Source organism: Gallus gallus, chromosome Z (assembly GCF_016699485.2).
Source record: "Gallus gallus isolate bGalGal1 chromosome Z, bGalGal1.mat.broiler.GRCg7b, whole genome shotgun sequence".
NCBI classification, from domain to species: Eukaryota; Metazoa; Chordata; class Aves; order Galliformes; family Phasianidae; genus Gallus; species Gallus gallus.
The window spans coordinates 12,044,678-12,066,422 of NC_052572.1; the positions used below are offsets into that span (position 1 = coordinate 12,044,678).

The following is a 21,745-nucleotide window of genomic DNA, read 5'->3' on the forward strand; positions in this document are numbered from 1 at the left end:
TACATATCTGGTTGAAGATGAAAATAGGAAGCATAGACAAATTTTGAAATGTTTCTAGGAAAAACATTTACATTCAGCTGAAATGGGCAAGCATATGAGATTCTGTCAGAACAACATATTTCAAAATATCTGGTTCTCAACATCCACAAGACAAAGTTTTATTTCCAAGCCTGAAAGAAACATGTCTACAGGGCATTACCTTTCTGCACTGCACAGAACAGAATTTTTTACTGCTTCCTTTGTAGTTCTGCAAATAATTGTACTTAACTTTCAGTAAAAACAGAAGTGATTACTTTTTGTGCCAGAGACATTATTTATCATTCTGGGCTAGTAGATTCTTTAAACAATTCAGTACCAAGCCTGCTTTGCTTTAACATTCCAGTATAAAGGTATCTTAGTTCCAAACTCTCTTCTGTCAGCTATACTGAAGACTTCCAAATTCCCTAAAGTGGAAACACTAACTAATCTTAATGAATTAGAAGTCATGATACTAAAAACTCTTGCAACTTAGAAAAATGTATTATTAAATCCAGTACCTTCTTTTGTTGAGGTAAATTGGCATGCAGCAGTGATATTCCTGTGTGCTGTAGTGTTTCTCTGCAGTCAGTCTCTTTTGTTACAGGTTTAACAGGTATTAAAGCAGTGGAGATTGTCTGTCGTATAACTGGTGGAAGCTTAGATACTGGATCAAGATTCAAGTGCAGAAGAGGAATACCAGCCACGTTGCTGGTGGTCACTGTACTGTCCATTTTCACATTACCAGAGAACTGCTCCTCAAGTGAAACTTCTCGTTCTTCATACTGACCTGAACATCGGTGTTTGGAAGGTGGCTTATGCACAGTTTCTGCCCATCTTTTCTCTTCCTCTTGCATTTTTCTTGAGATCTCAGGTTTGTATCTACTCATGTTCAAATGTGCTGTAGACTTACTCCTTCTTTCTTTGTATGATGACTGATGGTTCCATAAAGAATCTGATGAATTCCAAGCTACTCGTGGTATTGGAGGTGGTCTTGCAAAAGCTGATGACATTTCTATTGGATGTAAAAATGCTGGTTTGGAATGATAACCTGATTCAAGCTTAAGCAAAGGAAATCCATCTGAGAAATTTGTGTTTTTTTCAACAGGGATAAACTTGGGTGCTTTCTGAACATCTGAGGAAGGAGCTAGGAGATGAAATGGTTTAACGGGTGCCGAAGAATGCAAATCTTGTGATGATGGCATAAATCCTGTCTCTCTGTTGTGGCTTTCTAGTAAGCTTAAAGAAACATTCTGATGATTCTAAATCAGAAAGTAAAAAAAAAAAAAAAAAAAAGCATTTGAAAGCACAGTGAAACAGTGCTGATAAACTATATACGTACAAAAAAATGTTTGTTTTTTGTTTATGCTTGTTTTTGTCTACAGTAATCACTACAAAAAGATTTAGTGATTTAACCAAGAGATAACATATCAGATATACAGAACATATACAAAGACAGTACCATCTTCAAAAATGACATACTGATATACCTACTTCTATATGGACATCGTTGCCCTCATCTCTTAAACTATTTGTTGGTTGAAAATCTGAGCTCTTTTGATCATATTTGCCTCTATTGTCTCCAGTGGGCAGCTGTGTTTTCAGAGAAGCACCTGCAGAACATGAAGGTCTTCCGGAGCCATTGCCTTCTGCTGGGGGCACAGGCTGGATTCCTTCCAGGTGAGCAGATTGATACTGTTGCAAAGTTTGTTGCACATTTGGCAGGTTGGCAAATGATGACTGCACTATTTGCATTAAACTCATGAAGTTGATTTGCTGTAGCTGCACATACAAACACACAAAGGTAACATTGTACAAACACATTTAACAGGGATTCTGAATATCATCCCTAATATCATCTCTAAGCCAGTTTGCTAACAGTTCGCTATCTTATCAATATAAAATATATAGTTTCAGTAATCAACTTCCATAATTTTCAATGAAGATACATTTCTATGACTGCTTATTGAACTGAACTTGAGATACATTAAAAATCTGTCATAGACAGGCTTTGTTAAAGCAAGACAAATTCCTCCACTTCTTTTGTGAAATTTAGGTAAATGTAAGCTCGTTTGTAATTGTTTCAATGTGCTAACAAAAATTAATTGCTAGCACAGCTATGAAGTTAATACAGCTTCAGAATCTTTCCTAATCTATACAATTAGAGCACAATGAACTGTTTGAATTAGAACACATCCAGTCTTTCATTATTATACTAATAATTTTCTTGAATAAAAAAACAAGAGCTACATGTAAAACAAGTTTTCACGGTAGTTACCTGGAACTGGAAATCATTTTTAAAAACAAGCAAACAAATACTTTAAAACATTATCCCAACTGTATGTTAAATAACATTTTATACTGTGCATGAAATTTTCATCAATGAAGTGCTCTCACCTGAACTAACTTAAACATTTCATCTTGGAGCATCTGTCTGACAGTTTCTGATGTGTTCAGTTTCTCTTCTGTTGGGACCTCTTTGTTGATGTCTTCCTTTTTTGCACAAATTGAAGTACTGGAGATAACACTTGATATACTTGACACAGCAGCAAGGGAAGGCTGACCGTGACTAACAGAAATCTCTATGTTACTTAAGAATAGAATGAAAAGAACAAAATTGCTAAAAACACAGTACAGAAAACGTACAGTAGGTTGTCTTAAATTAATCCACAAAATGTTAAAGATATCTTGATTTATCTAAAGTATAATTAATTCATTGGAAAAATTTAACAATCTTCACTGGAGACCACATATGTCTTTCTTTCCTTGCACTTCATAACATAGTGAATGAAAAATAACAGTAAAGACGTAAGATCTACACAGTTTTCAGTCACAGAGTTTCTGAAACATTGGCTTTTCTAGAGATAGAGAAGAAAACAATACTGTGCCAGAAAAAGGTCCTGTTAGTCATAAAACCAAAAAGGTAAGAGAAAATGGAGATGGACATTATTAGCTGAAATAAGAGATGGCAGATTTATTTTCACTTAAATGACTAAATGTTCCTTTACTTATTTGGATAATTAAAAAGCAACAATAAAACTGCAGATTACAAAACAATTAAAATAATATGTACCAGATGATGTTAAACAGTGTATTTTTCCAACCACAACAGAGATAATTCTATCTTATCTTAGGTACTTTACTTGAAGAAGTGTGATATCTTGGAAAAACTGCAAGAGTATGTGATTCACAAGGATTATAGCATGAAAATGTTTCCGAAAATTTACTCAGTACTACAGCCTTCAGGTACAAATATTTTGCAATCAAAGGTAAAAATCATGTTACTTGAGACAAAAAATTTAAGAGGGTTTTTTTCATTCTATAAAACAGCATAGGTTTACCTTACCTGGGAACCTCAGAATTTTGTTCTAAAGAGAACGACTGAGAAATGGTGCTAGTTGCAACCTCGGTCACGCTTCAAAACAAAACAATAGAACAAAAAACAATTATTGTTTTCCCTATTTTATGTACAAACACTTTTATATATTTAAAGCAATGATACTTGAAAGTCACCTTATCAGAGCTATACTGATCTCTATATTTGTATTGCTTCGATTATTGCATTATGCTGCAATCTGAGCTGGCAAATATTGACATTCAAGCTCTGTCTCCCTAGCAATCAGAAACTGACACAAACAAAAGCATGGATAAGGTTCTGACTGTTCACACAAACAGCAGGCAAAAAAATAGGTTGCTCTGAGCAGTCAAAAGAAGAGAAAATCCAATAAGCAATACAGTTAATATTAGCTTAATATTACCTTAGCATAATATTATGATCCCAATCCGCATTCCTTAAAAAAAAAAAAAAAAAAAAAAAAAGGAAAGACAGATTTTTCTTTCCCTAAAGAAATTTCCCTAAAGCTGGCCATTTTTTGAGTTACACAGACAGAATATGGATTTATATGCCATTGAAATAAGATTTTTAAAATAAAGTCAGGTACTGTGTATTACAGACAAAGGTTTCATTATGACAAATTTGGTGGAGTCATACAAAAAATTGGTAAAAATAATAAAATAGGTGGTTACATTTCTCATTAAATGAAAAATATTCCCGAACACCAATATTCTTCATAGCAAACAAAAAAACCTGTATTAAACTTGTATTAATGGAATACAGTTTCTTTCCTTGAAAAGCTTCAAGGAAATTAAACTAAGCAGTAATCAACTCAAACTAATGATGTGACAATCAAGCTTATGGATTGTTTCCACAAATTCATATACATTTTATTTTAAATGTAAAGATATTTTAAAATATGCATCTAGCTCACATTAAATTTAAAACAAGCCAAAATTATGTAAATTTCTTGAATTTAAGTTCTGTTAAATATCTTCCTCTCTCACTTCCCCCTGTCTTCCCTTCCCCATTCCCCCCTTCCCCCCTCCCTCCCTCCCTCAGGAGATAATGAATTTACCACCCATTTATTTTCATCTGTTTCTTTTAAATTGTTTAACAAGTTAACAATTGAATTTCCTAGAATAACAGCTCTCCCCCTGTAATTTGTCTGAAGATACTGCTCCAACTTTAGAGAAGAATCTTCAATCTGAAAACTTCTCTAGTTAATTTCCAGTTACATAGAAAGAAAATGCTGGTATTACCTGTTCATTTCTAAACTATTAACCCACCCAGCACTTTGTATATTCTTGTGAAATAGAACATGATTGAAATTTTGTTCCAGTCTATGAGTTTGCTCCAACAAGCAGTCACAACCCATTCAGATTTGACTGAATCCCATAATTAGCAAAACTATTTTATTTGTTTTTAATCAAAGTTGAAGGGAAATTAAAAAGTCTCTCACACATTCTGTTCGGCCTTTCTTTCCTTTGCTTTTTTCACCGTTTGGTCTCCTTGTGGACTATCTACAGCTGAACTGGAGATGTCCTGGAATATAAAAAGATGCATCTGAACTTGTAAATTTTTACATACCCCTTCTGTTTCAATAAATTATTATTTTATTAGACTAAGTCAAACATATTTTTCATTAAACAGTCATTTAAAAAAATCTGACAATAATAATTATACACTTATCAGAGGACAGATGCAGCTTAGGTATTTGAAGATATTCTAATAGGTCCATCCAAACACTGTATTTTTTTAAATTGGTTATTATTTGTTTCTATTTTCAAGATTTTCATTTGTATCCACATACAGTACCCTGGAAATTGAGTCTGCTAATCTCACACCTCCTGTTGAGGATGAAAATGAGGAAACAAACTTTATTTATAGAAGCTACAAACTAAGTGACTGAAACAAATCCAGGACTTCACATATGCCACAGATTTACTGTAGTAATATGCAGTAATATACATAGTGGGAAATCGAAAATCACAATTCTCTTACTGGTTCTAATTCTATTAACAGCACTGAATCCAGAGTACTACAGGACAGTAAGCTGATGCTGTTGCAATCCACATTTGTTCATAATAGTTCTTAGCCAATTTCAAAGACAGGAGACTTATCTCTGAAGATGATGCATGAAAGCAAGGCTTATTTATAGATCTAAACTGACTTTTCAGACCCCAACAAATAATACATCTGTATACATTTAATTTAAAAGCAGGGAAGCAAGCAAGTAAACATGTCATAAGAGTCATTACTTAGTCACCCTGTGACAATTTCCAAGTCAGCACACATTTTTTAGGAAATAATTTGTAATGCAGCTAGCTACTGTAAACAAAATAGCTATAAAATTCTATTAACCAGAAAACCATCTGTTTGGTTTTTTGTTGTTGTGGTTTTTTGTGTGTTTTGTTGTTGTTGTTTGTTTAGTTTACATAGTTTTGTACATATCTGTGCACACATAATGGTATATATTTATATAAAGTGGTACACAACCTGTTATGCAACATAATTATATATCTATTCATATAGGCAGACACACACTGCGTTTTATAAATACTGAATCAACATTGAAAAGTGTTTAGAGTAGATCTCACTTTACTACTGTTTAAGTACTAATTGTTTTTATTATCACTTTAAGTAGGGAAGAAATTCCACCAAGACCTCCATTTCTAAATTACATTGAGGAATTCGCTACGCAAGATGATAACTTGCCTTTCCAGGTTTGATCCTGACAGAACTATTGGAGCTCTTTGGAGTTTCAAATGGTTCCTCAAAGAACTCTAAAAAAACAAACAAAATTATTCTAAATCAGAAAACTAGATGACGCACAGCACTGTTACATAGTTTCTGTCAGCTGGTTTACATTAGTCTACTTTTTCCCTATTGAGGAAGAAAAGCGGTTGAGATATCTTCCAGTAGATTCACAGTTTGTGCTAGTAGTACCGATGTGGCATGCAAGGAATATATAATTCTACTTGGGCAAAGCTCCTACTGTTTGCTATGTCAGACAACAGTAAAAGAATATAGCATAAACACAAACCTTCACTTTCTGATGTTATGTCTAACTCCTCCTGAAGAAATGGCTCAACTTTATTAAGATCTTCAGTCACATGAGGCAGATAACAATTCCCGTGTTTTATTTCCTTCTTATCAAAATATTTTGATTTTGTAGATATTCTGATCATTGGAATTAAAAAAAGATATTTAACAATACAAATAACTTAAGTATCAGACTTAATTTAAATATACCGTCCCTCTCAGACTGCAGGCTAGAATGTAACTGTAAAATAAATACTGCTGCAATATAATCATATAAAATTCCCCTACGAATTTCACTTAAACTGAGATAAATACTTTTTTGGAGTAGTATAACGTTTTACTGACATTAATGGGACAGTCTTTCAGATGGTCTTCAGAAAAAATGTAAAAAACACATATGACCTACCAAAACAAAAATGGAAGGCATAAATTGCACTGTGACTTTAAAATAATCTGTCCAAGAATACATTTACGTCCCTCACAGAAAGTTCCATTATTATAAAAAATAAAATAAAATGTATAGGAAACACACACCAGTGTCTTCAAATACTAGCACCAGATTTTACATTTCTTTAGCGCAGCAGCAGATGGAGATAAATATTAGAAAAGTCATCAGTTTACAGAATCTCCATCTCTAGAAGTGTTTAAGATTTTAGAAATACATATTTACTCCCTTCTCCATCTTTCTTTCTGACACACACATCAACAGCTAGATTAAGGATCCAGATCAAAAATGAAAAAAACAACAACAAAAAAAGCCAAGAAAAAATAATTAACATTGTGAACTATCATCTCAGTATAAGAAAAGAATTAAGGCGCTCTCTCTCCCTGTATAGAGTTTGTTATTTGAGAAAACAATGATATTTATTAAATAAAAAATCTAGACTATTTCCACATCGCTAACTCTATAAACAATGATGTACATTTCAATTCATATGCAACAGCCATCTTGTTTGCTACCTAGAGATATGTCTGGGGAAGGTAGATACTTAGTCTCATTTTTTTTTCTCAATTACAGAAGTTCTATAAAGAGAAGTCTTGCAACAATTTATATGATTGTATTCAACACTTCACCTTCCAACAGTGTTAGTGCTGATAATGTTTAAACAATAAACTTAAAATCTTTCTAAATATTATGAGAAATAAAAGGAGCACAGAATAGAATAATCGTAGACATTAAATTCTCATGAATATTTCTTGTAACAGATTTGGTCATCGATCTGCAAATAACTGATGCAATCATGTGATATTATGAGGCACAAAAATCTGGATTTCTTTACAAAACGGAGACTATATCACAGTATAAAAGAGAACACTTTAACATTTCTACCAAAATTAGTAACTCACGTACATATAGAATTAATAGAATAGCTAATTATCCTGTTTCAGGAATGAAGTCAAGTGATGTAATAGGCTATGTGTAGTCATTAGATTTGAGTATGAGATTGAATTTACACTCAAAATTTAACAATATAACAAGGAGAAACAGCAGAACTCTTCATCTTGCTAAGTTGGTTAGCTGGAGAATGACAAACAACTGGAGTTCTTAGACAAAAAAAAAAAAAATTACCCCAAACTGTTTTCACAAAGGTAGTCATAGGCTTGTATGCTATGGACATCAGCTGGAGGATTTGCTGAAGTGCCTTCATCTACTCCGCATTCTCTCTTGGTCCTAGGCTGTGCTTCTGATAGAGATGTAGACTCTTTCAGACATTGATTACTTGGATTCTATTAACAATAATTAAAAAAAAAATCACTTGCTTTAGAAAAAAAAAATACTTGTGACTTCAAAAAATTATTATTTCATATAGTAGCTTTATCTTCCTACAATTTTCTCTGTAATGGAGAAATTCTGCGTTTACAGTTTACTATGGAGTCTGAGTTTTCCTCTTTTGCATTAAAAAGAAATGGTCCTCTGAATTATGTAAAATAATTGTGAAATAACAGATATTTCATGACTTCTTTGTCATTGATGTGACAATTAATATTCTCCATACAAAGAAACACAATAATATTTGGTTTCAGCACCTGTAAAACAGACCTACTTTAAATTCTGACTCTATAAAAGGCAAAAAACTTACATAATCATGCATAGTTAGAAGCACACTTAGTATTCTGGCAGTAAGTTGTAAGTAAAGCATACATGGTGCTTGCAAGAAAACAGAATATGGAAACCAAATACAAGTCAAAATTTCTCTTCTTTCTGTGAGAAAAGGCCTTAAAAAAACCCCCACAACCCTCTCCATGCAAAGCATTTCATGTAGCCTTAACTGAGGAATGTAAATGTTCTAGCTGCCCCCAGTATGAAATAAAGCAATACTGTACCTGGTTCACCTGGCAAATGACTTTTTCTACAAATTTGCCAACTATAACAGCATTAGCTGGAAATTCAAAGTTCACTTTTCACGAATTAACATCTAGCTTTAGTCAAAATGCAACCGTACTTTCCTCTAAGGACAAATAAACTTGCATTCAAGTTTTCTTTGACAAACCATTCTTTAATTATTTGCCTTGTTTTTCCAATACTCTGTCACTAATTCTGGCTTTCATAGAATCATAGAATCATAGAATCCCTAAGGTTGGAAAAGACCCACAGGATCATCCAGTCCAACCATTCGCCCTTCACCAATGGTTCCCGCTAAACCATGTCCCTCAACACAACATCCAAACGTTCTTTGAACACCACCAGGCTCAGTGACTCCACCACCTCTCTGGGCAGCCCATTCCAGTGCCTGACCACCCTTTCACAGAAGTACTATTTCCTAACGTCCAGCCTGAATCTTCCCTGGCGCAGCTTGAAGCCATTCCCTCTAGTCCTATCACTAGTCACCCGAGAGAAGAGGCTGACCCCCAGCTCACTACAACCTCCCTTCAGGTAGTTTTAGAGAGCAATAAGGTCTCCCCTGAGCCTCCTCTTCTCTAGACTGAACAGTCCCAGCTCCTTCAGCCGCTCCTCATAAGGCCTGTGCTCCAGACCCCTCACCAGCTTTGTTGCCCTCCTCTGGACACGCTCCAGGGCCTCCATGTCTTTCTTAGAGTGAGGGGCCCAAAACTGGACACAGTACTCAAGGTGCGGCCTCACCAGTGCTGAGTACAGGGGGATAATTACTTCCCTGTTCCTTCTGGCCACACTATTTCTGATACAAGCCAGGATGCCATTGGTCTTCTTGGCCACCTGGGCACACTGCTCATGTTCAGTCTAGCGTCAGTCAACACCCCCAAGTCCATTTCCTCTACACAGTCTTCCAGCCACTCTGCCCCAAGCCTGTAGCGTTGCCTGGGCTTATTGTGGCCAAAGTGCAGGACCTGGCATTTGGTCTTGTTGAATCCCATCCCATTGGCTTCAGCCCGGGTATCCAGCCTATCCAGCTCCCTCTGTAGGGCCTCGCTACCCTCAGGCAGATCGATACTTCCAGCCAGCTTGGTGTCATCTGCAAACTTACTGAGGGTGCACTCAATGCCCTCATCCAGGTCATCAATAAAGATATTAAACAGGACAGGCCTCAGCACCGACCCCTGGGGAACACCACTCGTGACTGGTTGACAGCTGGATTCAACTCCATTCACCACCACTCTCTGGGCCCGGCCCTCCAGCCAGTTCCTTATCCAGCCAAGAGTGCACCTGTTCAAGCCACGAACTGCCAGCTTCTGCAGGAGAATACAGTGGGAGACAGTGTCAAAGGCCTTACTGAAGTCTAGGTAGACTACATCAACAGCCTTTCCCTCATCCACCAGACAGGTCACTAGATCATTGAAGGAGATCAGGTTGGTCAAGCAGGACCTGCCCTTCGTGAACCCATGTTGGCTAGGCCTGATCCCCCAGTTGTCCTGCACATGCCGCGTGATCTCCCTCAAGACAATTTGCTCCATAATCTTCCCTGGCACGGAGGTCAGGCTAACAGGCCTGTAGTTCCCCGGATCCTCCCTGCAGCCCTTCTTGTAGATGGGAGTCACACTGGCAAGCCTCCAGTCTTCTGGGACCTAACCCATCAACAAGGAGCGCTGATAGATGATGGAAAGCGGCTTGGCTACCACCTCTGCCAGTTTCCTCAGCACTCTCGAGTGAATCTCATCCAGCCCCATGGACTTGTGGCAGTCCAGTTGGAGTCTCTGCAGGTCTCTGACTGTTTCCTCCTGAATTGCGGGGGGTTTAGTCAGCTCCCCAGCCAAGACTGCCAGGTCAGAGAGTGGAGAAACCTGAGAATAGCTGGTCTGACTTTTAAAGACAGATGTAAAGAAGGCATTCAGAACCTCTGCCTTTTCCTTATTCTCAGTGATCATATTCCCAGTCTCATCCAGTAAAGAATGAAGATCCTCCCTGGTCCTCCTCTTACTGTTGATATACTTGTAAAAGAGTTTCTTGTTCCCTTTTACCCCAGAGGCCAGGTTGAGTTCAAGCTGGGCTTTTGCCTTTCTGATTTTCTCCCTGCGCACCTTAACAACTTCTTTGTATTCTTTCCGGGTTGCCTGTCCCTTCTTCCATAAAAATAGACACATAAAAATACACATAAAAATAGACACAATGATTTAACTTCTAAGCATTTGCTCAAATACCGTGACAACTACTTGAATGACTTTAAATATGGCTTCTAAAAGAGGATTTTCATCTTCAGCTGAAGTTTTCCCAGAATTCTGGTATTCCTGTAAAATATCTATTTTCAAAGCAATTCCTCACTTAAAGACTATTGATCAACACTCCTTTTCTTACTGAGAATCCAACTATAAGGTAACAGATGTGTACAATTTTGTTTGCTGGCATAAATTGATTCTTATTCCATCCTTTTCTTACCTTAAATGTTACACTCCTTGCTTGTGTTCCATCTTTGCATAACTGTTCTAACAGCCATAAGGAAGTAAGGACAGCAGCTGCTGACGTCTTCACATGCATCATTGGAAGACTTTCATCTATGGAATCTTGTTTCTTGGAACCACGCAGCAGTCTCCTGTCAGACCATCTGATCATCCACTCAAGTAATCTTCCAATATTGCTAAATTTACCCGTCAGTTCTATTGCTAGTTCTTCTCCTGGTACAGTATCAGGGAAATGAGTTGTTTTGTACACGTATTTAGCAGTTTCCAGAGTCTGTAGTGTACAGGAAGCATCTTTAGGAACAGTCTGGCTTGGTGATGCAACAGTTACCCCTTGACTGTCACTCTGAGCTCTGTAAATTGACTTGCGTTTTAAACCAAATAATCCTTCTTTAAGTTCTTTGATTGAGTTATGCACAGAAGGTTCTGTTGTTTTTACAGTGGACTGTACAATGTTTGGATTTTCCAGAACATTTTGGTTTACACTATGGACAGAAACTGTTTCAGGATTGTAGGATGTCAGGGTGACAGTATAGCAAGACCCTGCTCTAAACACACTTCGGCTTCTTGTTTTGGCTTGTCGACGTTTTAGCGTTGTATGAATATCAAAAAAGAGAGAGTTTAATTCATGCTTTCGAAGAAGTCCAGAAAAGCTAGTAAGAAATGGAATTCTGAGGTCACTGTACTTGACCAGATCTCTCTCAAGAACATAGCTCAGAAACAGCTCTAAGAAATTAACATACTCTTCATCATCACGTTCAAATTCCCATGCACCAACTATAGGCAAATTACACTGATTCTGTGTATCCTTTCTACACGCTTTCTCCATATGTTCTGTTTTCCAAGAAAGAGCTCTTGTCTTGCAGGTAGCATTTTTGCTACCTATCTCTCCTTGTCTCTGATATTCTTTTTCCCTGTTAGACAACAAACAAAGAGTTAACACCAAAATCAACAGTAAGAAGATTTGCATGGAAAATGAGCAAATGGAACATTACTTCCTCTTCTATTAAAAATAGGAAACTGACAAAAGGAAACTGACGTGAATGCAGTGCTAAGGTGGCAAATTAAAAATCAAACATAAATCCATAGTTCCCACAATGACAGGAACTCAAAAATATCATATCTGCATTTGGACATAGCTAGTAATAGTTTGCATTTCAAGAACAGCATTAGTCACACAGCTTGACATAATATCGTCAGTTTTGAGATCTGACAAAATTCATAATTTTTCATTTGATAAATTACTCAAAGTAACAGTTACTGTATTTGATGAAAAGATTACTCGAACAGTAAGACAACTATATTTTTTTCTTAACTAAGAGTTTTCTGCTGTCACCTTTTCATACCTTTGAGGTAAAGGTGTTTGAACTCTTGTCTCTTCAGCAAGCAAAGCATCAGAAAGTGTATCTACTGTTTCAGCCTCACTATGCAATTGAGGATTTCCAAGATCAGTAAGTGTGCTTCTGCTTATACTAGTGCCTAGTGAGACATTGTCATAACAGTGTTCCTCCTGATAATCTGCTCCTTCTTCTGCTGGCTCCCAAACATTAATTTCTATAGGGCCTATATTCCTTATTACAAGTCTCAAGTTCTTCATTCTAGCTTTTTCCATAGCCTGTATGACAACAGACATCGTTTCTTCACTTTCAGGACCTGCTCAAAGAAAGAAAAAAAAAAGAATTTTTAAATGCAAATTTCTCAATTTTGATTTACTGTCTCAGACTGAGACACAAACAAACTTCACCATTAACTGTAGCCATTTAAAAATCTGACAGCAAATATGATGAAGTGAGTAAGAACACTGACTTGGAAGTCATTATATATAAATATAATTCATATATATATATTTACAACACATATTTGCTATTATTGGCAAATATGTGTTGTAAATAATTTGCCACAAAATCCTCTTAAAGTTGTCTAAATAATAATTATAACTGTTTTACATGAGGCATGCAGTGGTTGGATGGGACCTCTGGAGATGATCTTTAGCTGTCCAACTGGCAGCTAAAGCAGGTTCAGTAGAGTAGATTTCACTGGAAAGCATCCAGGTGGGTTTTTCACAGAAGGAGATTCCACAACCTCTCTTCGCAATTTATTCTAGTGTTCTGTCACCCTCAAAGTAAGCTTTTCCTCATGTTCGGACAAAACTTCCTGTGTTTCAGTTTGTGCCCATTGCACTTTGTTTTGTTGCTGGGCATGACCAAAAGGAGCCTAACCCCTTCCTCCAGACAGCCACACTTTTAGATATTTATGAGCACTGATAAGATCTTCTTCTCAGTCTTCTTCAGGCTCAACCGTCACAGATCCTTCAGCCCCTCCTTGTAGCAGAGATGCTCCGGATGCCTAATCATCTTCGTAGCCCTCCACTGGACTCCTTTCAGTAGCTTCCCCACTTTCTTGAACTCTTTCTAGGGAGACCAGAACTGAACAAAGTATTTCCGATGTGGCTTCACAAGGGCAGTGTAGAGGGGGAGAATCACTTCCCTCAACCTGCCAATCGTTCTCTTTTTAATGCATCCCAAGATACTATTGAGCTTCTTGGCCACAAAGGCACACTGTTGGCTCATGGCTAACCTGTTGTCCACCAGGACACTTAGGTCCTTTTCTGAAAAGATCCTTTCCAGCAGGCCAGCTCCTAACCTGTACTGACATGTGCCGTTATTCCTCCCCACGTGTAGGACTTTAAACTTGCCCTTGTTGAACCTCATGAGATTCCTCTCCACCAAACTCTCCAGCCTGTCTCACTGAATGGCAGCAGAGACTTCTGGTGGGTCAGCCACTCCACCCAGCTTTGTACTATCAGCAAACTTGCTGAGGTGGTTTCTATCCCTTCATGCAATCACTGATGAAGATATCCAACAAGACTGTGCCCAGTACTGACCACAGTACTGATCACAGTAGCTGATCACAGCAAAGCAACCTTTAGCTACAGGTTTCCAAATAGACTCTGCAATGTTAATGACAACCTTCTGAGATTATAACAACTTGTTAACTACCAAGATAAAAAAAGAATGCTCATTTAGTCTTTCTTGAAGAAGGATGCACATTACCTTGAACAGTACAGTGTCTGAATCGCTGCTGAAGACTATGATATTTATCTTTTAGTGGAACTCTCACATCTTCAGGATTAGGAAAAGCTTTAACAAAAATTTCTGCCACCTGTACAAAACAAAGTTTCTTTTAAAATACCTCAGAAAGAATTTCCAACAGAACTTACACCATCAAAAAGTCTAACCAGTAGCATTTACAAGAAAAAAACATTCATGATAATATCTTCTGCTTTAGTTCTAGTTTAATTTCTTTTACCTTTTTGACTGGTGGCAGTTCTCCAAGCAGGCTCAGAATTACATCTTGAATTAACTCTTCAACATTCATGAACCTGCAGAAAGGAAGCATTCTGCAAGCCCATTCTGCTGCATTCAGACAATGCTCAACTGTGGAGGCATCATATTCATTCTTCTTAAGATCCTAAAAAACATTTGCTTTATCAACATAAATTTAAACAAGAAATATATTTCAGCTAAGTTATTCACACATTGCAAATCAGTGATTCTGTCCTGGATAATCAACTAACATAAATTTCAGAGAGAAAAACAGGAAAGTAGGAAGCAGATCAAAGTTGTAATGGACCATTATTTATGTTAAAAAAAACCCAAAAGACATCCCTTAAAACCAAACCAATTCATATCCTGCTGAAGAGCATGTTTCAATCCATTCAGGGTAACACTTAAAAATTTGGTTAAATCATCTACAGTTGATTAAACACATGGAATTACTTTAAGTAGTAAATCATTTTACTGTAACTTAAAGTGATAGTAACTTCTTTATTGGGAGCAAGATCTTTAAGCAAGCTTTCACAGTGAATCGGTTTATTTTCCAACTGTTGGTGGCTTCTATCTCATTTGTCACAACTGCAATAAAAAGAAGAAAGAGTATCCTACTAATTAAAAGAGAGCCATCCTATAGATTCAATGTTTGATTTTTCTGCTGAAGACAAACTTTTCACTTATTATAAAAGGAAGCAAACTGGTGATGACAGCTGAGCTGTGAAACAGATACAACAGAAACTTACATTCATATTATTACAGTATATATACCAAGTATATTAATGTCAGTAGATTCTTGCTTTTTTTTTTCCTTGATCTTAGACATAAGGGTATAAGTAGAAAAAAAATCTTTAAGTTTTCATATTTTTCATTATTCTTTTGCACACCAAGACCTGGCCTCTATCATAAAACTCGCTTCATGCACAGAAAAATTGTATGTTAAATACACATTGATCAGGAAGCACTCAAATAACTATGGCAGAAAAATAAATATATAAAATACTTTAACTAGACAGCAAGCATACAGACTAATGTGCTTCTGGCAGTGTTTGTCTTCTGTTACCTGAGCTGAATACCAAGCATAAATCTATCAGAAAAAGCTAGTACGAAGTTTTAGTTCACACGTACAGCCCTAACCTGTAGCAAGTACTAACTACATACTGTAACATCAAGTTAATTTTGTCCTTTTTTTATTTTGCAAATAAGAGTCCTCAGAAAAATGTACAGCAAATGTGTAGTATTATTTCTATACGTGTATGCAATTAAAGTGTATCTCTACTGTATTAGTAATGTAATCACCTTATGGCTGTTTGCATTCTCCCTTGCAGCTTGGTACCGCCTACAACTGTCAGATAATCTTTCACGAACATGAAACATCCAACACAACGCACACAGCTCTCTGAACCAACCTACGAGAAAAATATGCAATGTGGTGACACTCTACTGAAATAAATAAAATAAAACAGCTTGAGATTTTCAGCTAAAAGAAAGGAATTTATTTAAACTCTTAATTCTTGTTTTGTTTTGTTTTTGCATTCATCAGATCTGTATCATAAAATCATAGAATGGCTTATTTTGGAAGGGACTTTGAAGATCATCTAGTTTCAGCTCCCCTGTTGCAGGCAGGATTGCCAATCACTACATCAGGTGCTAGATCCTCCAAAGATGGAGGATAACACAATCTAGCACAGGAACTTTTGGATTCAGTGTTTTGATAACTAGCATAATTCAAAGCTAAAAAGAGAATGTTCTTCTGCACACAGTGCAGTATAATTCTGATTCGAGTTTCTGTGCACCTTGTGGATCTTTTGTGTTCTTTTCTCACTTATAAATTACTCTATTTTATTCCATACAGACCTAAAATTTTACAGGAAATATCATCAAGTTGATGGTCTCCAGAAGATGTAGATTCAGACCAGAAAGCAGTATGGAAATTGCAGTAACGAAGCAAAGTCTCTGGGAATGGGCTCAGTGAAGGAAGAGATCCTTTCATTCGAATCTATAGACAGAGAAAGTAAACAATCAATTATTTTGATATGATTTGCCAATGTGTGTATGTATTGATATATGTGTCAACAAACGTTCTTTGTATATTGAAATGGAAATAAAAATAAGTTAAAAAATTTAATACATCACTTCTGAATGTACAGCCTCTCAGTTATTAGCAAAATACTGTCAAGATCACTTAAATTCCTTTAAGTTTGCTTTCCCTTTTCTTCAAATCAGTATTCTGAAAATTCATTTAAACCATGATGTTTAGTGTGAGCTATGGCAACCAAAATGCTTTTCTTTGCATGGTACAGTGAAACGTAAGAGCGAATATGTATCCCTCCTGTTTCAGCTGCTACTTCTGACCATTTCCCATTGCTACCATAAAGCCGCTGTGTAACCATTAAATGAATAAAAAGAAAACAGTATTTGTCTGTCCCTAATGCACCCCTCTACTTGAATGCAGGTGCAGAGAGGCTGAAGGAAGATACAGTCACACGCACCCTTTTCTAGCAAGTCAACCTGTAAGTCACAATAATAAAAAAAGGCCTGAGTTGACACACCAAAAACTTAACGATATATTCCAAGAGTGGTTCTATGCATACAAAATACACTTGAGCAGAGCAAGACCTTCTGAGCTCTGTGCTCAGTGAAGCAAGATCACTTCACGTGAAGTAAGTACCATGTTCTCTATTACATAATCAATCCTAAGCTGATCTGAAACACATTTTCAGGAAGCTGTAGCTCCCAATCAAAATTAGCTTGTTTCTCTCAAATGGAAATACAGACAATTTTGTACTTAACCAAGAAAGTACAGAAAGGAGACAATTCTATGAAGTACATTATCAAGTAAATTTACTTTTTTTTTTTTTTTTCTAACTGTATATGGGATTGCAATATTATGAGGACATTAAAAACATGATTTGAAAAAGTCCTGGTGAGATTGAATGCTCCTGTAATGTAACCCAAACCCTGTCAGTAATGTCTACTATGAATAATCAATAATCAAATTATGAAGAAAAACTCTACAAATTAAATGCTTACTTTTTGCATAATTTTTCTGCCCCACTTCAGCTGTGAAATATACCACTGTGCTGCAGGAAAGGAGCAACAAGTGGCCCGGAAGAGCAAGATAATTCGCTGAAGAACTCCTGATACTTTCTGACGATTTTCTCTCTCAGTTTTTAAAGCAATGTCATTGCAGTCTTCCTGAAAAACAGAAAATCCAAGACAAAGACATAGCCAAAAATTATAAAGAACCTATTATCATAGAGAATAATAACTAACATGATCTAAACACCATTTTTGCTCCTAAGAGTACATCCCTTGCATTCCTCTTAAAAGCACAGATCCTTTATGGAAGGAAACAACAACAACAACAACAAAAACAAGAAAGGAACGTGAACTTTCTTATCGCTACTGCAGTAAATGAAGAGACAGGGAAAAACATCAGACAGAAAAAAAAATAAGCTGATATGAACAAAAATGTAGATGATTATTTCATAAATACGTTCAAACGTGGAACAAAGAAATTTCTATCACATACACTCACTTCACTGAGAGAAGCTGGCTGAGGACAGTATAGCGGTGGTGCTGGTAGATAAAGCCCATCTGGAATTAGACCACAAAATTTTCTACTAAGATCCTTTACAGAATCTATCAAAAGCTGAAATGTCTCTGACAGAATATCAGCATCTGCCATAACAGCAGCTTTCAGTAGTTCTTGTACTGAACTATAAAGGACATCTGCATCTTCTTCTTCAATTGGATCTATAAAATATTAATTACAGAAATCAATAAATTAACTCATTACATGGCATTTATTCTAAAATTACATAGCTCTATTTTCAGAATTCATGTTCATTTATTATAGCATATACATCTCACCTACTTGTATGAGATTTTTTTTATTTGGAAAGAGTATTCAATTCTTAATTTTACTCTTTGCCAAGTTAAGGGAGAAGCTGTTGCCTTTCAATATGGAGAAGACAACTTTTCAGCAATGCATTTGTCTGGATAAATTCTAGAAGTTTGTTCAATAAAATAGGCATAGACTGCACATCTTATTATTAATGATGATAGCAATTCTTTTATCAATGAGCATAATGATAAAGGACAAGGAAATATATTTGTTTGATCTATGTGACCTATTATTCCATTTTCTGACCATCTTGTAGAAGCAGCAGGAACTTCAACATGCATCAGTAATGGACTCCTAAAATTTGCATAATATCACACTGTTCTACTTCCATTTCTCTTCCTCCTGCTTGTTTTGAAATATGTGTTGCCAAATCTCCCCATGACCTATCATACTTAGAGACTGTTATGCACGACGTGTTTTTGTCCATGAAACAAAAATTATTTGAAATGAATGTAAAAGAATCTTAACAGTGTTTGAGATACTGCTCAGGTAAAGAATAATTAGTGGCCACCTAGCCACCTCTGGACAGGGACTTAAAGAAGGTTTTCAAAGCATACAGAAAAGACATAATGACAGTAAACTTTCTGTAAAACTTATCTAGCTAAGTGGAGGAATTTTAGCAGTAAAGTGTTCAATTAGGTTATGTAATAAAAACCTCAGTTGTCATGCATGCAATGGAGCAGAGAGACCAATAGTAGGTGGGAGAACCTGAATAATACCCAGACCAGTCTACTCACAGGACTGTCACAGGAAAAAAAAAATCAACCTGTAAGTCTTGTCTCCATGTGTTCAGAGAGACATGCATGCTCACCATGCAATAAAAAAAGTTAATTACAGTGAGAGAAACACACAGCATTATCCCAAGGCATGAAATTCATCAAGATGAGCCATTGGGAAATGCTCTATTAAGTATCTTTTGAACAGTCATCACTTTCAAGAGGGAAAGGCCACACTACAGGATGCAGGGAACTCTTTGGTATTGTCCAGGGCTCATTACAGGATTCTCATGAAAGAAGTTGAAGGCATGGCACTGAGTTGTGCCAGTCTCACCACTTCTGGGTCCTGTCAACATGTGCATATTTCCCTGACAGAGAGACACTACCCTGTGTGCCAGCATACAGGAGTTCAAGAACCAGCAGCAGCAGTGGGACCACTGTCCACTGTGCCAGCAATAGGAACAAGTGAGGCTATGTGAGTATCAAGTCAGGCTGACTAACAGGCAGAATGCTCTGAGAGCTTGGAATGAGTCTATCTCACTTTTATGTGACCAAGACTGCAGGAATTGGCAGCTAATACAGGTACCAGGGAAGTCCTGGTCAGCTGCCGGAGAGACCAATTGGGAGACCTACTTGTCTCTGTGGTAAGAAGGGCAAGATAAGGGAACTGGATACTGGAAAGATAAAGTAAGTCCTGATCAGCAGCCAGAGAGGCAGTGAGTGTGCCAGTGCACATATGACTCTAAGCATGAGACCACAGGAAGAGATGGCTACTGTAAGGATCAGGTAAAGCCTAAATTGCTGTCTGAGCTCTCCATATGCATCTCTAAGGGCTAAGCACATGGGAAGACTGAAGACCAAAGATCAGCTAGCTACTGGATGGACTGTAAATCCAAGGCCAACTTCCAGTAGAGTGCAGCCTGTGTGCAGGGAGACAAGGATCTGTTGGTGAGTGGTTATGTACCAGAAACTAGCATGGGGACTGGGTTTTGGGGACACATCTGTGCAGATGTGAGTAACACAGTAAGTCTAAACACAGTAAGTCAGGTAACCCAGAGTCTAGCTAGTAGGTTCAAAGCCAGCTACTGGAGGAATCCACACTGTACATACACTTGTATATATATATGGACCTTCACCCTAAGCAAGAGGCAGAAACAGGATTAAGCTGTTGACATGCATAGCATTCACTTAAACAGTGCCTATAAGCAGTTACCAGTACAGCAAGCCATACACAGAATTTATGTTCACATGTTTGTGTATATGCCTTGTGGGCATAAACTCTCAGCCTTGCTAGCTGTTAGGTCTGATGGAGTTAGTGAAGCCCTATCTTTGTTATGTGATGAGATTTGGCCCCCTTGTACTTTAACATGGTGAAAATAAATCATTCTAATCTAATTTTGATGACACTTTCCATACTATTTGCATTTGCTTTGTAGTCTTTGTTTTAAGAAAGCATTAATTTTCTTCCAAGCTCAAGTAAATCTCAAATATAGTCAAATAAGGTTTGGTTTATAGGGATACATAGATTTACAGGGATGACAAAGGGTGGTGTATGAAAAACTTTTGCATGTAAGTTATGAATGAAACTGTATTATCTTCCTTGAACCATGGACAAAATTGATAGTGGGTTCAATTTTTAAAATGGTAAGTCAAAACTCAAACCCATATAAAATTACAATATTTGTATATATCATAGTATTAATGTATACAGAGAAAATAAAGTTATTTCTTTTCAAGACCACAAATAATACACAGTGCAAATGTGAACAGCATAGAATATGCAGTGAAGTGACATGAAAAATAATCACGAATACTCATAATTTTATGTACCTGTAAACTGCTTGTATTTAATATATTCTTCAGTTGTTGTTTCAGAAGTAGCTGGTTGCCCTAGCAAAGACTGTAGTTTTTCCTGAAAAGTCTGCACAGGTGACAAGTTTAATGGCAGATGATGCTCTGTGATTTTCAGTCTGGAAGCATAGCAAGCAACAGTTCTTTAAAAACAAAAACTACAGATAATCTTCTGAAAAAAAATTCTAATACAAAGTACCTAATTGTAACACATTAGGTTCTACAGATACGAGGAATCTGAGAATAGAAATTTTTGAGAAAAAGGATATGTTGTTAAAATAAGTTAACACAACTAGAGCTCAGTAACAAAATATATGACACCAATTCCAAGCTCAATTTTACCTTGTGAATTCATCGGAGTTCTGACAATACAGAGCGTAGGCCACACCAATCGAGACTGAGAGTTTCCAGTCACCAAGTCTGTGTGTTAACCACACAGCCTCTGGCATGAGTCCCCCAACAAAGAACAAATCAAGAGCATATTCTACTGTCCACACAGATGAAAGGTTCTGGTCTCTGACAGCTCTCGTAACCAGATGGCGTTGCAGTGGAATAATACGAGGAGATACATCTGAGACACAAAAAAATACTTTAAGTTTAAATCGACGTTAGTGCTGTAAGATGAATAATACAGAATTCATACATTCATACTGCCTATTGAATCTTACTGAGATCTCTATCAGAGACACTTATGGGTCTATCTGCAACTGGCAGAAGCAGATCACGTTGTGATACA

General features: G+C 36.7%; 1 protein-coding gene across 10 annotated transcripts in view; it reads right to left on the minus strand.

The window, feature by feature from the left end:
* Positions 1 to 21,745, minus strand: part of CPLANE1 (ciliogenesis and planar polarity effector 1) — a 63,891-nt gene that overhangs the window by 25,172 nt on the left and 16,974 nt on the right. For 4 of the 10 annotated variants that reach the window (XM_040656544.2, XM_040656541.2, XM_040656542.2 and 1 more), the window contains 19 exons: positions 21,352 to 21,580; positions 20,989 to 21,152; positions 18,068 to 18,291; positions 17,566 to 17,730; positions 16,390 to 16,531; positions 15,832 to 15,941; positions 14,513 to 14,674; positions 14,257 to 14,365; positions 12,550 to 12,856; positions 11,184 to 12,117; positions 7,965 to 8,122; positions 6,396 to 6,532; positions 6,068 to 6,135; positions 4,812 to 4,894; positions 3,774 to 3,806; positions 3,362 to 3,430; positions 2,413 to 2,605; positions 1,510 to 1,797; positions 537 to 1,277 (listed from right to left, as the gene is read on the minus strand). In XM_040656544.2, coding sequence (XP_040512478.1) covers positions 537 to 1,277; positions 1,510 to 1,797; positions 2,413 to 2,605; positions 3,362 to 3,430; positions 3,774 to 3,806; positions 4,812 to 4,894; positions 6,068 to 6,135; positions 6,396 to 6,532; positions 7,965 to 8,122; positions 11,184 to 12,117; positions 12,550 to 12,856; positions 14,257 to 14,365; positions 14,513 to 14,674; positions 15,832 to 15,941; positions 16,390 to 16,531; positions 17,566 to 17,730; positions 18,068 to 18,291; positions 20,989 to 21,152; positions 21,352 to 21,580 — 4,316 coding nt within the window. The remainder of the gene's footprint in view (positions 1 to 536; positions 1,278 to 1,509; positions 1,798 to 2,412; positions 2,606 to 3,361; positions 3,431 to 3,773; positions 3,807 to 4,811; positions 4,895 to 6,067; positions 6,136 to 6,395; positions 6,533 to 7,964; positions 8,123 to 11,183; positions 12,118 to 12,549; positions 12,857 to 14,256; positions 14,366 to 14,512; positions 14,675 to 15,831; positions 15,942 to 16,389; positions 16,532 to 17,565; positions 17,731 to 18,067; positions 18,292 to 20,988; positions 21,153 to 21,351; positions 21,581 to 21,745) is intronic. The other 6 variants (XM_040656547.2, XM_040656546.2, XM_040656543.2 and 3 more) reach the window with 6 other exon arrangements.